The 19,398-nt window shown below is 46.1% G+C and overlaps 1 protein-coding gene across 2 annotated transcripts; it reads right to left on the reverse strand.

Moving 5' to 3' along the window:
• Nucleotides 1-872: 872 nt before the first annotated feature.
• dhrs3a (dehydrogenase/reductase (SDR family) member 3a) lies at nucleotides 873-16,516 on the reverse strand. Of its 2 annotated transcripts, none has more exons than XM_018750590.2 (6): nucleotides 16,319-16,516; nucleotides 8,106-8,249; nucleotides 6,064-6,183; nucleotides 3,870-4,108; nucleotides 3,376-3,501; nucleotides 873-3,199 (listed from the first exon to the last, which is right to left on the reverse strand). In XM_018750590.2, exons 1-6 carry the CDS (start codon nucleotides 16,514-16,516, stop codon nucleotides 3,115-3,117), a joined length of 912 nt encoding a protein of 303 aa, XP_018606106.2. In that variant the 3' UTR covers nucleotides 873-3,114. The 2 variants fall into 2 exon arrangements, with proteins under 2 accessions (XP_018606106.2, XP_018606105.1); XM_018750589.2 differs by lacking the exon at nucleotides 16,319-16,516 and adding an exon at nucleotides 11,379-11,565.
• Nucleotides 16,517-19,398: the final 2,882 nt, after the last annotated feature.

Consider the following 19,398-nt stretch of genomic DNA (forward strand, 5'->3'; position numbering starts at 1 on the left):
CGCTTGACACATCTTCCCGGCTGCAGGGATTTTTCAGATGAGCCAAAGTTTCCCTGAAGAGGACACGATTTGCCACACTCTCTGACAAGTCTTAACATAGACACACTCAAGCAGTCATTATAGCATGACCTTGGCAGACGCCCCAAGCTCAAACCCTTCATAGGTCACGTACTGCTCTCAGCAGGATGCTTTGCTGCGGGATTTTGTAATCGCACAGGGTGGTATTTTTCGTTTGCTTAAATTCAAATAAACGTTTATGAGCCTTGACTCGCAGCCAGAGTCCAGCCGCTGCCTCCACCCCACCCCACCCCACCCCACCCCCTGGTGGCTGCTGTTGTATTTCGGGCTGCCTGCACTTGTTTGGAAAGCACCAACATGGACTCACCGCTCAACATGAGCCTTCCACCTTACCACGTTTATCTTGCCTGGTACTTCCAGATGAACATTATTCCCTGAAGGAGCCGCTGTGACAACAATATCCAAGGCAGTGTCTCCACACATCTTCAAGGACTCTTGTACCCGCCGGACACTTAAAATGTAAAAGGGAATATGTAGCAGGGATATAGTGGTTATAGCTGCTGGATGAATCGTACTGACTGCTATCATGCCCTTGATCAAGGTACTTGCTCTAAATTGTTCCAGCTGTATAAATGGGTAAATTGTTGTAAAGGCAATGACACTGAGTCACTTTGGAGAAAAGGGTCAGTTAAATGATTGAATGTAAAAATAGATGTCTTAAGTGCCCTCAAAATAATTAGTACAGCAAAGCAAAATTCATGGATTTCAGCTTTGGCTTCACATTTATCTCCTTTAATGTGAATGCAAAAGCAGTATCGGGAATACAAGTTAAGGAACAAAAATGCATGGCAAAATCTTACGTGAATTATATTTTCTGTTCAAAGCCAACCGGTGGCCACTTGAATTGACGTGAGCCACCAAACATGACGTCTCGCTGATACAATTTGCAGAGATTCCAGAAATGTGACGTTCGCTCATATCCCGGAACAAAAGTTCAAGCTCCTTGAGAACACAAATGTTAAGCAGGCACTACAGCACACAATAGTTTGCACAGATGATCTAAAGTGGGTCTGAAGAGTTCATGCTTCTAAGTGGCAGCTAGTAGCACAGTGGTTAAACCTTCTGCATTCAGCTCCAAAAGGCGCAGGTTCAAATCCCACCTCCTGCAATACCCTTAATCAAGTTACCCACCCTGAATTGATACACCAAAAATGACCCTATGGTAGAAATGGGTTTAAAAAAAAATATAAGCAGCTTAATGTTTTAAGGCCCTTTGGACCAAAGCATCAGCTGAATGAATAAATGTATGTAGTTTCATGTCTGTTGGCTTGGGATTGAGTGTGAAATCAAAACTGTATGTAGCCCGTTTTATAATGAGGCTCCAGGTCTGGTGTGCAAAAGGGAAGATGGATTATCATTTACAACAGCTGGGGGTGGATCTTTCACCTAGATCCTGCAAACACCAGAGTAGTATGAAACAGATCTTAAGACCCATTTAGAAGAAACGTTCAATACAATTTTGTTTGAAGCAAGACGTTGCTTGAGCCGTTGGATTTGAATAGCTGGTGTATAATACCACATAATCCCACGAAAATAACGTTTAGGTACATTTATTCATGCAATGCAGCTGTTTTTTTAAAGAACTTTCTGCTTTTCGACAGCCAAAGGTATAATCCAGTACTAATCCAGATCGTTTCAATATTCACATCCATCAGCGCAGTCAGATGGAACCGTGCATCCTGGGCTGTACTGTGCATTTTCCTCACTTTTACCCTGAGCCCTTGAGTTTTAGCCAGAACTCCCTTTAGCACAATAAGTGAAGAAAGATATACAAGGGGTGGGGCTGTAACAGCTGAACCAGGAAGACCAAACACCTTCCGCGTTGAGAACACACACGTGTCCACTAACACAGAGTGTAATGACCGTCTCGGTGGGGAAAAACTCGAACATGACATTTACGTAATAACTAATTACCTTCACCCCAGCAGCTCAGAAATCACCTCCACGAAGGAAAATGTATTAATTGAAGAACTGAAAAGAATCGACTGATTCCTGCTTTAGGGCTCCTTTGCCAAACAATGATTTTATAAGTGGAACAAAGAAAGCGAACACAGCTGCCAATGATCTCCGCACAGCTCGGCCTTTATGGGGCTCCACGGCTTCAGATGTCCGTTCCAAACTGGCAGGCGGCAGGGGGAGGCCGTATTGTCCACTGGCTTTCGCCTCTAATTTATTTTCCACCTTTGCAGGGCCGACACGCCTGCCAGTGACCGTGACTGGAAGGGCAGGGAGGGGGGGGCCGCCTGGTTTGCCAAAGAGGAGGTCAAACCCTCATTGTTTATTGTTAGTGTTCCACTGCCCAAAAGCCAACATCAAAAAAAAATAATAAAAAAAGTCCTAACAGCCATCAAACTGCAGAGTCTTCTTCGTACGGAGTGCGCGTTATGACAGCACTACAAAATGCACGATGAGTTCACGGCTGGCAAAGCGGCGGTGACCCGTGGAGGTCCCTGCCGGCTTTGACGAACCTTGACCGCACACACGCCCGCATACGCACAAGGTCCTTTCTGAGCCCCGTCAGCATGCACTGAACACGCACCCTGTATCGATAACAAACATATCACCCAAACTCAAATACAATTATATTTACTTTAAAACTCAACTGTAAAATCATTCGGTAAAAAAAGTAAAGATACTGCAAAAGCAAGTGTCTAGTCTAAAGTGAGAAAATGGAAATTGAGTCCTTTCAGGAGGACTTGTCCGGCATGCTGAAGGTTCTGAACACCATTGGGTCCCTCTTCCAGAAAATCAGCATTTCAGCTGAAATGTCACATTAGTTGAGTTCTGCTGGAGGGCCCACGGCCAGGAGCTGGACAGCCGTGGATCTACGGTCAGTCAAGTAATTCAGATCCAAAGACCTTTCTATAGACTTGCTGTGGGGTTTCACAAACTCCAAAGTGTCCAGAGGTCCACCACTGGTGTCCGCTGCCATCCCGAAACTCCGTCATCAGTGGTGTCCCAGGGTGTCCTTCCTGCCCACCAGTTTTTCCTCACACCTTGTCCCAAGATGCCGCTTTGGGCTGGAGAGGTATCCCGCTATGTCCGCCCCTTGAAAGTGTTCATGCAGGTGTAACTTCCTGAGAAACGGTGGATTTCTTCAAAAGCGACCTGTGGCAGCAAGCTTGTGGAAAAACAGAGCAAGAGTAATTTCAAAACAGAACGCAGCATCGACAGGGTTACAGATTAGTGCGGGGATTTGGATCAGAACCAAACAGGAAGCATGAATGGGCTCCATTTAACCATTTATAATTGACACAAAATCTTAATTATTAAAGGGTACATTTGGGGCAGGCTCACCTTTTGAGGATGACGAGGACACGCATAGTCCACGGCAGGTAGACAAAGGCTTTGTTGCTCTGGACCGCCTCTACTGTCCGCTGGGCCACCAGCTCAGGTTTCAGGGGCGGGAAGAGCCTTGGGAACCTTGAGGGAGGGGCCAAGAACAGTCAAATGGCCATGGAACGAATCCCCTCTATCAGCCAGTCCGCTGTTTTCAGCATCCTCACCCTTCGTAAAGCACAAGAACATCTCCAGATGTTCCTTTTACAAAGGATCCAAAGGTTTTTACTCAACAATATTTCACGGTGAAATGTCCACTTGTACAGAACGACTGAAGTTGCAGTTGTGGTGTTTAGCATGATTGTACTCATTTATACAACAGGATATTTTACTCTAGTCATTCGGGTTGGGTCTCTTTCTTATGGTGTAGTGAAAGGGCACCCCAGGGCTTTCACCCAGTAACCTTCAGGGGAGTTTTAACACTGTCCCATGCCTCTCTCTTGCCTGCTCACCTGACTCTCATGCCCTGGAACATCTCTGTGTTGGTGTGGAAGGGCAACACGGTGGTGCAGCCCACACCGGGGCAGTCCAGTAACCCCAGGGTTAGGCTCTCCATGAAAGCGAAGGATGCTGCCTTGGACGTGCAGTAGTCGATGGTCCCCGGGATGGAAGAGAGAGCCAGAATAGAGTTGATGCACACCACGTGTCCATTGCACAGCTCCAGCATCCGGGGCAGGAAGGCTTTTGTGGTCTGGAAAGGGACGGGGTAGTGGAACAGTTAAGAAACGTGCTCATTTCTGCAGCCGTCCCCTTCACTTTTACCTCATGCAATTTGCAACTACAAAGAATGCCTCACAGGAGGTGGTGGGGGTTAGAAACGGAAGCCCGTTCTCCTGACAATCCTGTCATTGTGCACCTGCAGTACACTTGAGGTTCAATGCGCGCACATGTTGTCCAGGTCCAGAAACCACTGTCTGATTGCTCGGCGAAGCAGTACAGTAGGATCCCTCAAACATGACGAGTGAACCGGGTCACACGCCACCGATACCTGTGATTTTGTGATTTTGCTCGGCGCTCCGAGCTTAACCCCAGCAGGGTGGAATTTCCCCAGCCCTCGTTGCTGCCTGCACACGAAGAGGAGAACGGCACATTCCCGGGAGCGGATTCCGGCGGCATTGTGCATGCACGGCTGCGTTGGTTGCCAGCGATCGCTATCTGCTGTCAGGAGCCCTTTACTTCTGCACGTGCCTGCACTCGGCCGCCCTGCCGGAACCGGCTCCGCGTTAACGAGACTACCGTGGTGGTCAAGAGCCTGTTTGAAGAGCGTCCAGCTATTATCTGTGGGTCCTCCGAAGAGCCTGTTACGTGTGTCTCTGTTTATTTACCATGCTCACTGCAAGCTTTCGCACTTTCTCACTTGGCAGAACCAAGGCTGGTCCAAACGCCACGGGATGAAGTAGGCCAAGCCGTACAGGCATCGGCAAAGGAGGCCAACGGTGTCTTTCTTCAAAATTAGCTTTTTTTTTAGCTGAATTTTTTTGTCCGAGGTTACTTAGGATGTTAGATGATGGACTTTGAATCATTCGTCCATTTATAGAGCAGGGTATTCTTACTGTATCTGTAAGCATTGCCCTATTTACTGTAGGGTAAGTACCTTGATCAAGGGTATGAGGGTCACACCAAAACTAATGATCATACTGGGACTACCGGGGAATGCCTGACAACACTGACCAGCACTAGCGGTTCAATCAGTCGTGTCGCAGCTGAGGGAGGAGTGTCGCCACGTGGTTCAGTCATGCGTTCATATTTCAGTACAAAAAAATGGCTGACAGCGACATCGCGTGATGATCGAGTTCATCGCGAAGGCAATCCCCGCTGTCGATTTCCTATGAGTTTGTCTGTTACTTTCACTGTTGCTCTCGTTCGAGGCCGTTCTCAAGTCTTTAAAGTGCTTTACCCATCAGGCACTGCTAGCGTCCATGCACGTGTCTCCATTTACACGCTGAAGTAGCCGGACGGGAACCTAGTGCAACTCAAGCATTACACCGATTTATACTAAAATGTCCCGAAATCCCAATAAAATGGACACAATTACTTCAGTACACACACATTGTCTGAACCGCTTGTCCCATATGGGGTCGCAGGGAGCCAGAGCCTAACCCGGCAACACAGGGTGTTAGGCTGGAGGGGGATGGGACACACCCAGGACAGGATGCCAGTCTGTCACAAGGCACCCCAAGCAGGACTCCAACCCAAGACCCACCAGAGAGCAGGACCCAGACAAGCCCCTATAACACAAACATTTTACATTTTTTCATTTCATTGATACTTTTCTCCAAAGCAACTTACAATTATTTACCCATTTATACAGCTGGAGCAATTTAGAGTAAGTACCTTGCACAAGAGTACTACAGCTAGAGGTGGGAATCAAACCTACAGCCTTTGGGTCCAAAGGCAGCAGCTCTAACCACTACACTACCAGCTTGTCCCAAATATAATTGTCTTACAGTTGGAAGGTTTGCAAAATCCAAATTCAGTCCTTGTGAATGTGGAGAAATGCCTTGTAGGTCACAGGTTGGGTGTTAACTGAATCCTCGTAACTCGAATGGACGACTCTTGGAGGACCGCCGCCGCCGCCGCCCTCATAACCAGTGTCAAATTCTGCTGGACGGAGACCGAGGCATGGACGCAAGATGAGGTACTTACCCAAAAATGCGCCAGTGTGTTTATGTGCTGCGATTTCAGCAGGGCATCGTCGTCGCTGTCGATTAAACTCTTGCCATGAACCACAGCTGCATTGTTTACGAGAATAGTTACATCCCCCACCTACGATTTAAAGCAAAAAAAGTGCCATTTTTATTTTTCCCACAGTAAAACTCTGCACTCCGCTGCAGCGTCGATAGTTTTGCAATTCATCTGAATGTTGTTTTTCCTTTCGAACTCTTATTTTATTTCCTCCACGGGAGGGTTTTTGATTGCCCCCTCTGACGGGCACCCATATTATTTGGCCTTATCTCATCCAGACCTCTTCGAAGTGTAATCCATCTCGAGATGAGAGGCTCGAGGAATATAGACCCCCATGAAGACATTCACCTTGAAGTGTGTTCTACACCAGAAGTGAATGGCAGTGAAAGTCACAGCGGTTCGCCCAACCTACTATCTTTCCACGATCATTCTCGGCCGAAACCTTCGTAAGCACTACGTAAACGCTGGCGCATGGCTACTTCAGCCCCCAGCCAGGCCGCTTACATTTAGTACGAGAGCGAGCTTCCCAAAATCTGCGTAAATGCTGCACAAACTTTCCGGAACGAAACAAAGTTCACGAAGATGTGGCGCGGCTCTTCTGCGGGCTTTCCCGAGAGGTATCGCCCGAGTTCCCCGAGTTTATCTGCCATCTGCGCATTTGTCAGTAGCAGATGCGATTATTGTAATGCGCTTCACGCTGGTTTCCGGCAAAGGCTAACCGATGAACCATGGCATCTCTATTCAGACAAAGAGAGCACCCATGTAGCACCTGTACTTATTTAATCGCATTGGCTACCTACGAACTTCAGAAATAATTTTTAGGATTCTATTATCTCGCCGGTTTTCAAAGGTTAAACAAAGTACATCACAAGCGGTCCCCGACTTACGACGGGGTTACATTCCGCGAAACTCATCGTAAATCAAAAATATCATAAGTCGAAAATGCATTTAATACGCCTAACCTACCAAAGATCATAGCCTAGCATACGTGCGATGGCCAGTACAGGGGGGCATCTGCCTACCGACCATGTGGCAGACTGGGAGATGAGGATCGCTGCCACTGCCCAGCATCACGAGAGAGTATCGCACCACATATCGCTTGCCCGGGAAAAAAAATCAAAATTCAAAATTTGGAGTACGGTTTCTACCAAATGTCTATCGCCAGCTCACCGTTGTAAAGTCGGAAAATCGTAAGTCGAACCATCATAAGTCGAGGAGCATCTGTATAGAGCTCCTTTCAGAGTATATTTCGAGACGCACTCTCGAATGTCCAAGTCCCAACTTACTGCATGTTCCAGAAACGACTCATAAGATGACTATAGAGGCAGCTTTCTGTCACTTTGCACTGAAAAATCAGAACAAAATCCCACTGTATATAGATGCGGGTTCTGTGGACACCTTTAGACAGCTGCGCAAAACATTTTTTAATTAACATTTTAATGTGACTTTTATGTATCTTATTTTTTATTTTTCCTACAACTAATTTTCTCTTTTTGTGAAGCACTTTGAGCTTAATAATTTACATGAAAGGTGCTACAGAGAGATATTATTGTATTATGAGAGATTTCGTTCATTCTGAACTCTATCGAGAAAAACACACGCAAATACAACAAACGCAAAAAATTCAACACTTCCTGTATTTCACAATAAAAATAAAGTACACTTTCAAATAAGCATACATCAAACGTCAAACTCCATTCTCTCATTAAAACGACAGATACTTGACATGTAAACGTAAAAGTCTCACTTTTGTTTGACAAAATAAACACACAGGACATCAAGCATTAACAATAATCATAATACATCGCAATATATAAATACATTGTATACTGGAGGCTAGTTAATGTATCAAAGTCTCACTGTCCTTTCATTTCAGAAATTCTGTCTATTCCATTGTTATTACATGAGAAATAGCAATTACAATAATATCACTGTTATTATTATATGAGAGGAGTGTGTGCTTACGAGAGGTCCCTTTCCCCAAAAACGGAACGGATTCCTACCTTCTCCCTTAGTGCCTTGGCCTGCTGGTACACCTCCTCACGGTTGCCCACATCGCACACAAAGTAGTGGCACTCGGTGCCCATCAGCGAGATCTCCTCGCAGGTCTCCTTGAGACACCTCTCCGTACGACCCCAGAGGATCACCTGTCAGGAGCAGCGGCCCAAAGGTCACGATCGACAAAACAAAGCAAGACACAATGATTTGAGTAACCCTGGGCTCTCCAACCTTCTCTGGGCGAAAGGGCCGCAATCATTACAGCAAACCGCTCCGAGGGTCACATATATGCAAATCACAGTACGTGACACACTGACTCTTAATTGAAAAAAATATACAGTATACATAAATATATATAGACTGTATAATTGTTTCTTATTCAACTGGGGGGGCGCGGGGGTACAGGGGTGTGGTGGCACAGAGGGTTGGACCGGGTCCTGCTCTCTGGTGGGTCTGGGGTTCGAGTCCCACTTGGGGTGCGTTGTGACGGACTGGCGTACCATCCTGGATGCGTCCCCTCCCCCTCCAGCCTTACGCCCTGTGTTGCCGGGTTAGGCTCTGGTTCCCCGTGACCCCGTATAGGATAAGCAGTTCAGAAAATGTATGTGTGTTTTTCTTATTCAGGTGCAGTACATGGTCAAGTATCTATATTATTATATATGTATATATTGTAGTACATAGCACTCTGGGTTCAGATGGGGCAAAGAAGGACACACTGACAGCAATCATCACATGTGTTTATTAGGAACCCCAGGATATAAGGAAATAATGCACTCAGTCTGAGGAGCCCTTTTCCTCAAGGACCTACACCTCAGGCCAGCCTTCCCAGCCTGCTTAGTACCCCTGAGGCTTTTTCTTTCCCCCCTACTGGCAAACGCAGTGACCCCATTATATTCCTCGTAGGTCCCCCCAACGGTTGAACACTTAATTCCATTTTTCCCACAATACAACTATTTACAATAGACCCCTTGTCCTGGCCAAACTCCCGGTAACGCGGGCCGTTACAGCATACACACGTATACCCATATAATCGATATATAATACAATATGTGTATAATATAATGTAATAATACAATTTCATATATATATATATATATATATATATATATATATATATATATATATATATATGTGTGTATATTATTTCACAAATGTTCTTGGGGGCTGCAGAAATCCCTGGGCTGCACAGTGGACACCCTTCATAAAACTATTATTTCCAAATGCCTCAGAAGACATACTTTTTATTTACACGGCTGATGTTCTTTCTAATGGTTCATATGAAAATGTCCAGAACAACAGCTGACATCGCCGAGATGTAGCTGGTAATAAGCAAAGAAATTTTATTAGATTAGCACTCTTTACAGAAACCACAGTATTATGCGAGAAAACGCTGATCTGGCTTGGGAAAAAAAGCTCAGATTTCATCTCCACGTGGTTTTCACGAGATTCCAGGGTGTCGCCGTGATTCCAGCTGAGCTCTTCATTATTCACCTTGGTTTCTCAAACCTCCAGCCGACACAAACGGTCGGATGCACGAATATCCGTGCTAACAGTTTATATTCGCCTTCTGCTCTTTTGTGAAACTCATACTTAGCAGAAAAATTAACGGAGAACGATTAAGCAATTGTTAACTGAATGAAAACGGAAAACATCTCTAGAAACATCTACTCCTATTTCCAGCGTTACGCTACTTATTCCTCCATTAACGTTCGACGTTCCTCCTTCCGATACATTGAGTTTGACCGAAAAACCGCTGCACTTTCTAATCCTGATTTGCTTTAATGTGGATTGAATGCGTTCTATTGAAATCCGAGTCAAGGCCGAGTAGCTATGAACTGAGCTGGAGGGAAAGGCACATGTGCTGGTGGTGGTGATGATGATGGGGAGGAGAGCTGAAACGACCACACCCCCTAGCTGACATTACATTACATTTATTCATTTAGCAGACGCTTTTCTCCAAAGCAACGTACATCTCAGCATCTACTGTCTTCACTATGTTTGTCTATATTAAAATGCTTGCTAACCAGGCATGGTGAGAATCACCAGAAGCTGACGAACCCCCCGAGCCACGTGATCTCCCTGGAAGTGTGTGTGCAGGTTCTACGTCCTTCCGAAAAGGAGCGTGGGCCCTGTACATGTGCATGTGACTGTGTGTGTGTGTCCAGCCCCAAAGCAAAGTAGGACACCACTGTGGAGAGCACCATTAATGCGTTTGTTGCTGGAGCCGCACGCTTTGTAAAGGGACACACTTTGGAGGACGGCGCCGCTGATGGACTCTGGAGTGCGGTCGATGTCTACCACAAACACACACTCAGCATCGGCACCTCATTAAAGACCACTCCCCCATCCCATCCAGAGGTGAGACGGGACCCTTGGGGGGTATGACACCCACACACAGCCAGTCGTTTAATGATCAATTAACGGCCCCCGACACACACTCTGATCTTTATCGAGATCAGAAGAAGAAAGCCTATATCAATTTTAATTGCTTTTCCATAATGCATTTTTTTTTGCCTGGGATATTTTCCTTTGGGTTATCAGATGATTGATCGAAATATAATCCTTCAATACAACGCAGCTCATACTGCGTTCCAGACAAAGGCTCGAGCGTTTCATGAAGAGCGAAGCGCAACCATGATCGTGTTTCAACGTGACGCGTTCAAGGGGAGCCGAACTGCTGCGAGGTTCTATTCGGGGCTGTTCCGATCACTAAAAGCGGGACACGGTGCACCGCCGCAGTCCGTCCAGATGTGGGTTATCAGTCAAACAAGATCTCTGATGACTCCTCTCGGTGGGCACGGTGCCAGGTGGGAGGAGCCTCACTTATAAGAGCCTCTCCTCAACTCCTCACCCAATCCCGTGTGTGCGCGTGCACCTTTTAAGAGGAAGGGAAGTGGGCGGGTATCCACATGACATCATCGTTCTCCTCGCCCAGACTAGCAGCCTGACCTGCCTGCAAACCCGTTCTGGTAAACGATCTGCAATGTGGTGGCCAGCTGGCCACACCCCCTGGCCACGCCCACTGACCACACCCACTTGGCCTGGCACCAGGAGAGCGAGAACAACCAAGAGAGTTCACCTTCATGCTGCTGGCTCTGCGCTCAGAAAGCAAATCAGTTCTTGAACAAATACCAGTGAGGCGTCGTCTGCTGCGAGTCATAGACACGGAAACGGGTTTCGTTCGCAGCTTCACGTTTAAAACGGAACAAAACGAGATTGCATCCCACCGGCCTAAGGAATGCGGTTGTTTCTCGGCTTGAGAAATTGAGGGTAATTACCTTGATCAAGGGTGGTACAGCAGCGGCGGTGGGACGTAATCCAACAGCCTATAGGTTACGAGTCCATGTCCTTAACCGCTATGCTGACTTATTCCCATAGTGGATGAACATGCAAATTAAATTCCTGTTGAACCGCAAAGTCAGAAATAAACTGTCCAAGTATAAAAAGACATCAGTAAACAGTTCCTCTGTCCAAGGACTGCCAGCCTTTGGCTCCCTGAGGGCAGTACTGGAAAAGTCACGACTCCTTCAATATTATAATTATTCTTATTTTGACCAAGTCTAAATTAAGTTTATTTCAGGGAGCGACTACGCTGTGGCTCGGGACAGATGGATATTGAGCGCGGTGTAAACGCCGCCTCCCCTCCCCTGCCCTTCCCTTTGGCCGTCCGCTCGGGGAGGAAGGAAAGGGGAAAGACGGGAAGTTGAAAAGCGTGACAAAGGCGCACGAGCTGCTCAACAGCGGTCCCCATTGTTGAGCGCTGGCAGGGTGCGAGGACACAGGAAGCACCTGCACAGAGCTTCTGAAGCAGGGCTGGTGCGGGTGGCACAGCGGGTGGCACTGGTGCCACACAGTTCCTGAGATGTGGGTTTGAATCTAGCCCGGTCTGTTTGGAGATAACATGTTTTTCTCGTGCTCTGGTTTCCTCCCACAGTCCAAGGAAGTATTCCAGGTGAACTGGTGACTCTAAATTGTCCATACTGTCTGTGTGTATCTGAGTACTCTGCAAAGGATTGGAGTCACATCCAGGAGGTATCCTGGCTCCTCACAGCCTTCACTTCCAGGATAGACTCCCCCCCCATAACTGGAAATTTCTGCTTATTTCATAACTACAGCACTCATTTTGTTTGTTCAACAGACAATGTGAACAAACACAGTGCAGGACATTCGGAATTTTCCTTTTATCACGCGCATACACGCATGTGTGGGTACACACTATATATCTATATAGAGTGAACATAGATATATAGATAGAGATATAGACATAACATATATACATATCTTATTATTAAACACTGCTGTTCCAGTGAAAATATGTGAACCCTACAGGGATGGTCATTATCATTGTATAAAATACTAAAATTATAAACTTAAAAAATCTAAGTGTTAAATCATAATGAATAAAAATGTATATACTCATTTAAGTTCAGGTTATGATCTACACACCGGATTCTACTTACCTACTTGGTTTAAGCAATGAAACTTGGGCTTCATTTATTTTACCACCCACACGACTTGCTTGTTTCTGCTACACACGTGTTTTCCTCTAAAGCAACATATGGTCATTACACAACTCCTATGTCAAATGTGAAACACTGATTCTCATTAAATAATAATTTTGCGGTAAAACTAAGGGACACTAGGGGTTCACATTCCACATTCTTTCAAGCGGTATATATTGCATATATTTACCAACATTTAGGTAATTTCTTAAATTTTACCAGGTACACAGGACTCCATCAGGCTACACTCTGCTGGCTTTTAATCAGCTGAATGTATTAATATTCATATGAAATTCTTGAATATGAATATATGCATAACTTTTCTGGCCAAAACTATAATGGGGCATTTCCTTCCCAAACTGAAACCTTCCTTGACTTTGCATGATACTTTATTTATGCGTTTGTTTGTTTGCTTATTTATTTACATGTTGTATACATGTTATATACATGTTGGATAACAGGTCTTTTTCCAGACTGTGACATTTGCCGTCTGCGACCCGACGCCCTTCATCAGAGCCCCGCAGGGAGGTAAGAGACTATTTTATCGCATCGTACTGCGATAACATGGCCTTAATCAGAGTCAACGTGTCTTCTGGCAGAGCTGCCCTGGGTGACCGAACCGCTTATGCAACAGGAAGCGATAATAAGGGCACCGCTGTACCACGGTGTAACCCTGCTGCCAAGGCTTCTGGAGGACAGAGCACAAGACACATCATTATGTCCCCTGTCTCCTTCCGGAACGATAATAGGAATGAATCACGCGGCGATACACTCGTCTTGAGTAGGAAAACTGAGGAGAAAGAACCGACCGCGAGAAATAAATATGTGGATGGAAAATTATTTGGATGAAGCTCGAAAGATGAGGAGGAGGTAATCAGAATTTGGACACATCGCGAGAAGATTGGATTCTCTCATTAAGACCATGATAACTGGAAAAGTCTAGGATAATGATGGACGACCAGCAACCAGAGGGATGGACCCCATCACTGTGGCTGTGTGCACAACCCTCTCAACGCTGGGGGCACAAGTGATGGCAGAACATTCCGGAAGGATTCTGTATGTTGTCACCAAGAGCCGACATGGACCGAAATGCACCGCGCAACAAATCACCGTAAATAAAAACGTCATAAGCAAGCAAAGCATGGTTTTTAAGCTTTGTCACTCATGAAGCGTTGCAAAGATCTCATTCAGCACCCGCTTATCATGAATTGACACAGTAAAAATGACCCAGGTGTATACATGGGTTATCTAACATTATAAACCGGCTAAATAAAGGTTTATAATGATTTTGGTCTTATAACCTACTTAGAAAGATACTTTAATTTAGAGGTTTGTTTAATTTAGAAAAATGGTCAAGTATGTGGAACACTAGAAAAATAATACTTAGATTTGGATTTTTTGTTGCACTAATGAAATGAAGGCCAGGGGACAGTCCAGCTTTGTGTTACGTGGAACCGAACCACCTCCCCACATAAGGATGAACGGGAATCATGGTATTTCTCAAGGAAAATACCATGGGCACCATGTCCACTATTCGGGGCAGCATCTCAACTTCACCCTACCGTAACATAAAGGCTGCATTCATTTCCTAATGTTGACTTTGTGGGATTCCTTTCCTGCCGAAAACAGAGGAAACCGATTCTGGAAATTTACAGCAAAATTTACCAGCATTTAGTGTGCAAACGTTTTGCAGGACTTAAACGGAAATTGCTTGTTTTAAACCACGACTTTAAACATGACCTTGGCCTTTGGGGCATTTTTCAGGCAGATCCCATGCAAATGATTCACACCTTTCTTTCTTTCGTCTGGGAAAAATTACTAAGAAGGAGCATTTTAAGAAACAACTGCTGCTTCCAAGTGCATTTTTGGGTCTCGGTTAACATCTAGCGCCACTACAGAAGAAACCTGAAGGCGAAACAAAGGTTCCATCCATCTCAACTATGCATATGTGTGTTTGGAATTTTTGCACTGAACGAGAACAGCAAAATCAGACATACAAAGTCGTAGTAATGATCCCGCTGTTTTTGGGATGCTCAAGCTTGATTTTCATAGAGCACCATAAGTAGCCTTGACCAGCGTGGTCATCAGCGAGAGCTTTCTGAAGACCTCCAAAAGACGCTCTTCAGTTCTAGGCTCTTCTCCTTGGTCAATAAGGTCACCCAGCCTTTGGTTCAAGGTGAAGGACTGGAGTTGGAGGCTATGGACCAATGGTGAAAAGAAGGGGGTGAGACTCAAACTTTCTACACATCCTTGATGAATGAAGTTGGGTCTCCATCCATGCCAGGCTTTCATAGCTCCTCAAAGAAGAGATTACGATAATTCTGGATTCCAACACGGTTCTGTCCCAAGACTCTCAGATCATATAATTCAGAATTCTGGACCCCAAAAGTGATGACCATGATTAGGCATGAACAACCGCAATCCACACTCACTAAACGTGGCCTGCAGCAGGACTCCTGGGACCTGTAGAGCAAGAGTCCACACACCTGCGTTGACACGAGAGGACACGCCCACTCTCGCTTGGCGGTCAATTCCCACTTTGACCAACTGCGATATTAGAATAATCACCAGACTGGAAACAGATGTTTTACAAGATGTGAGCAGCGAACCACTGTCAACATTAGTGTAAATTTACCGTGGTACCGACCCGTTCACTGACCGCTTCAGACGTGTGCATGAGACCTCAGTCATTCATCTTTTGCACAGCTCAACGCTTTCTTTTAACTCTCTCTTGTGGTTTAGTCTCAGCCTTGATGCTCACATGGGCGCAGTATGACTGTCACTGCTGTCATCCATGCGTTACAAGAGTAATTACACTCACACACTTCTCCAGCTTTTTGTCTTGGGAATTCAAATTTCAACCAAATCATCGATAAAAATTACAATTATGAGCACTTTAAGAAGTACAAACGCCATCAGAGGATGTCAAAAAGCAATTAACCCACAGGCCCACACATGATCTTTTCAACTCTATGGTAAAGTGCGCACACACACACACACTGTCTGAAACCGCTTGTCCCAAGCAGGGTCGTGGGGAACGGGAGCCTGACCTCGCAACACAGGGCGTAAGTCTGGAGGGGGAGGGGACACACCCAGGATGGGACACCAGTCCACCGCAAGGCATCCCGAGCAGGGCTCGAACCCCAGACCCGCCAGAGAGCGGGACCCGGCCAAACCCGGGACTCCACCGCGCCCCCACTTGGTAAAGTGCGGTGATTAGAAATTGAAGCCGGTACATTGTCTTTATATGTCCCATTATATAAAGGTCTCTGAAAAACAGGACACAAACTGCTCATCTAAGCTCTTTCTCTGGAAAGATCTACAGCAGCTGCAGCTGAACCTGCAAACAAAACAAATCCGGTTGGTTCGTTCCCCATGGCCCATTAACCTGCAGTGCCTTTTGACCTGAAACACTGTTCCTGTTCAGGTTGAAGTCCAACTTGTCTGCCTGATAAAATGATGATGATAAACTCAATTGCTGTGCCATTAACCATTTCCTGACCACCCCATAGAACATTTAATGCCTCCATACCACTTTGACAGTGTCCCACACCTGGGGTAGCAGGGGAAAACACCCAGCAGGCAGAATCCACTGACAAACGGATCTATGCTCTATGTATAGATCTATATTATAGATAAATAGTGGATAGATTCGCCGCCAGGAAACCTGTCAGCAGGTCGTACATGTGTTCTAGACTCATGCGCGGCACCTGTACCTTCCGGGCCCCCCGGCGGGCGAACTCGCGCGCCAGGTGGCGGCCGATGCCTCGTCCCCCGCCCGTGATGAGCACGACATCCCCCCGCAAGTCCCTCCGCGCGCGGCGCAGCAGTAGCAGGTTCACGCACGCCCTCAGGGTGAAGAACGCCACCCGCAGGGGCAGAAGGAGCAAGGAGCCCAGGTGCCTCGCATCCATTCTTCTCCTTGGAAATTAATAGGCCACGTGCGCACTGGAAATAATTAAAAATAATTTCAAAAATAAAAAAGAGGTGTCCCGATGTGTGCGCTGTGAGCGGTGCTCGCTGCACCCGCTCTCTCATCCGTAACTGCGCGCCTCTCCTGCCGCGGTGACAGTCCGCACGAGACGAGCGCGTGCACCTCACGCCCCGCCGCCGCGCAGGGGGCTTTAAAAAGTTGCAGGTCGAGCGCGCTCGCGGATGGCGGAGAAACAGCAGAGGCGCGAGACGCGCTGCCGCAAAGTTCGTGCAGAGAGAAAGTCCCGCGGGTCCTCGTGTGCGCGTGCTCGCGCGTGTCCCGGGTTCAACAGCGGAGTCTCTCTCTCGCTCTCTCTCTCGCTCGCTCTCTCTCAGCAGTTCAGTTGTAGGTTTTGATCTCCTGCGCCGCGGATGTTAAAGCAAAACCTTCTGGAAGAGTCCACATCGATGCAAGACAACCCCCCCCCCCTTCTCCAGTCTGTGATTATGTACAATCACAGATGAAAAAGACCATGTTGATGCATTCATTGATAGTCAATGACCACTTGTCCAGGGTCACGTAGGTCTGGAGCCTATCCTGAAAGCACGCGGGGCAGGGCCATACGCACCACTCGCTGGAGTTTTCTCACTTATCAGTTATCATCAGTTACCGTACGTCAGACACCCTTGTCTACAGCATCTTACACTGTTATGTTTACGTGACAAATGAATCGCAGTGATTTACCCATTGACACAGCAGGGAATTTGCGCCTCAAACACCAATTCATGCCGAGAGCCTTGATCAAGGGCTCCGCAGCAGATGCAGGGATTCGAACTAACGACCTTCGCCTCGCACTAACCACTAGAGCACGGCGGTGCAGTTTATGACTATTATTTATGTTCACTCTGCCTTGCAGAAATATGACAGTTGCACAAAAAGGGGCCTGTGAGTCATTCCCTTTATGAATGTATATATGAATAGCGCATGACAGCACTGGTTTGTCAAGGGGGATCTATGATTCCTATTAGTATTCATGGGGGCTAAGTAGATATGTGTGTGTGTGTGTGTGTGTGTGTGTGTGTGTGTGTGTGTGTGTGTGTGTGTGTGTGTAGTAGCCAGGAGAATTCCCTGGGAAGGATCAGCAGTCCTTCTCAACGTAGAGCTTGTGATGTCTGTCAGCAGCATATGGGTTTTAAGTTTTTTTTTTTTTTTTTTCCCCCTCATCTGTAAAACATATTGAATGGAAGCAGGACAGGAACCTCTGGAGTTACTCTACTGGAGAAAAGAAACAAAAAAAAAAAAAGCATTTGTATTCAAGCTTGTTGTTTCCCCGAGAGAGCTGCTTTAATATGCCGTGTACAGATTCACCTGTGTTTTCCACAAAATACCACGGATATTAAAAATCTCATTTGCGGCACCGCGCCGTGTTCCGCCGCTGCGCCGGACGTGATCTGCATAACGATGATGGGCAGCCTGTTTCGGGGGGGGGGGCATTTCCTTTTTATTAAGATAATTTGTGACAGAACAGGCGATTATAAGTTTTCCGAATGAACGAGAACAGTTTTTAATGAACTGCGGCCTACTTTGCGTGTGCTGCGCAGGTGAGGTTCCGCACTCAACAGGTGGTCCAGGATGGAGCTCCTGAAGTCTCCGCTGCCACCTACAGACTGTCTGGGGATCCAGCATTTTCATTGTTTTCATGTGTGTAGAAATGTTCACAAAGCCCTAACCACATTATGTTCGGGAAGTTATGCTTTTGACCAAAGCGACTCGTGTTTTTTTCCCAAATTTATTTGGCGGGAGGAGTTCAGGTTGAGCATGTATCTCAAGGCCGTGACCTCAAAACCAACAGTGGGAACAGCGTGCAGGTCTTTAATAAAATGGCATTATAATACTGTACATTATTCAGCCATCCATCCACTCTCAGCAACACCTCATCCAGTGCAGGGTCGTAGGTCCAGAGTGTATCCCGGAAACAAAGGGCGTGAGACAGAGTGCGCCCTGGATGGGACACCAGTACATCACAGGACAACCACGCACACACACACACATTGCGCAAAATTAGTCACCAACTCACCTGAAACACATCTCCACCCGTGTCTTCGGACTTGTGGGCGGAGACGCACGCGAACATGAGGAGAACACGCAAAATATACGCAGCCTGAGGTGAATTTGAGCCCATGTCCAAACCCACAGCCCAGGTTCTGTGAGGCACTAGAGCTACCTGCTGTACCACTGTGCTGTAATATATATTAAACATGCATACTGCCAGTAATTGTCCTACATTATACTGGGTGCTTTCAAAAATTGACTTTAATTGTCATTGTATTGCATTTAATTGTATCTCCTATGTTTTGCAACAATATACCGTGTTCTGCACCCCGCTGTCCTTGTCCTGGATATCTTTTCTTTGATGATCCACATCCTTCATGCTCCAAGGTAGACAGTAAATGATTGCATTATGTTAAAAATGGGATTTTTTCTCACAGAATACCCAGGCGGTATTTTTCTTAATTAAAATTCTTGATAATTCTGAATTTAAAACATTTTTGATAATTCTTCAGTTTTTTAGCTATACTAACAGCATACAAATTTTGTCGCTTTCTTTGCTTCAAAGGACAGTTCTTCAGTGAATTTGTGGTTATTTGAATTTCTTAATGATTCTGTAGCACAGTAATTTTGTCCTGCAAAATAACACCTGTTCACCTTCATGTTATATAATAAATCAAAACACGGACCCAGACACATTGGAACAAAGAATTTTATTTTCAACCCAACAGATTGTCTCTTTTGTGGCAAACAAGTTCACGTGTTAGCATGTAACACATTTTATCTCGGTTTTGTATAATCCGTCTTGTAGTAGCATGTATTTTGAAAAAAAGA

This window comes from Scleropages formosus, chromosome 2 (genome assembly GCF_900964775.1).
Source record: "Scleropages formosus chromosome 2, fSclFor1.1, whole genome shotgun sequence".
NCBI lineage: Eukaryota > Metazoa > Chordata > Actinopteri > Osteoglossiformes > Osteoglossidae > Scleropages > Scleropages formosus.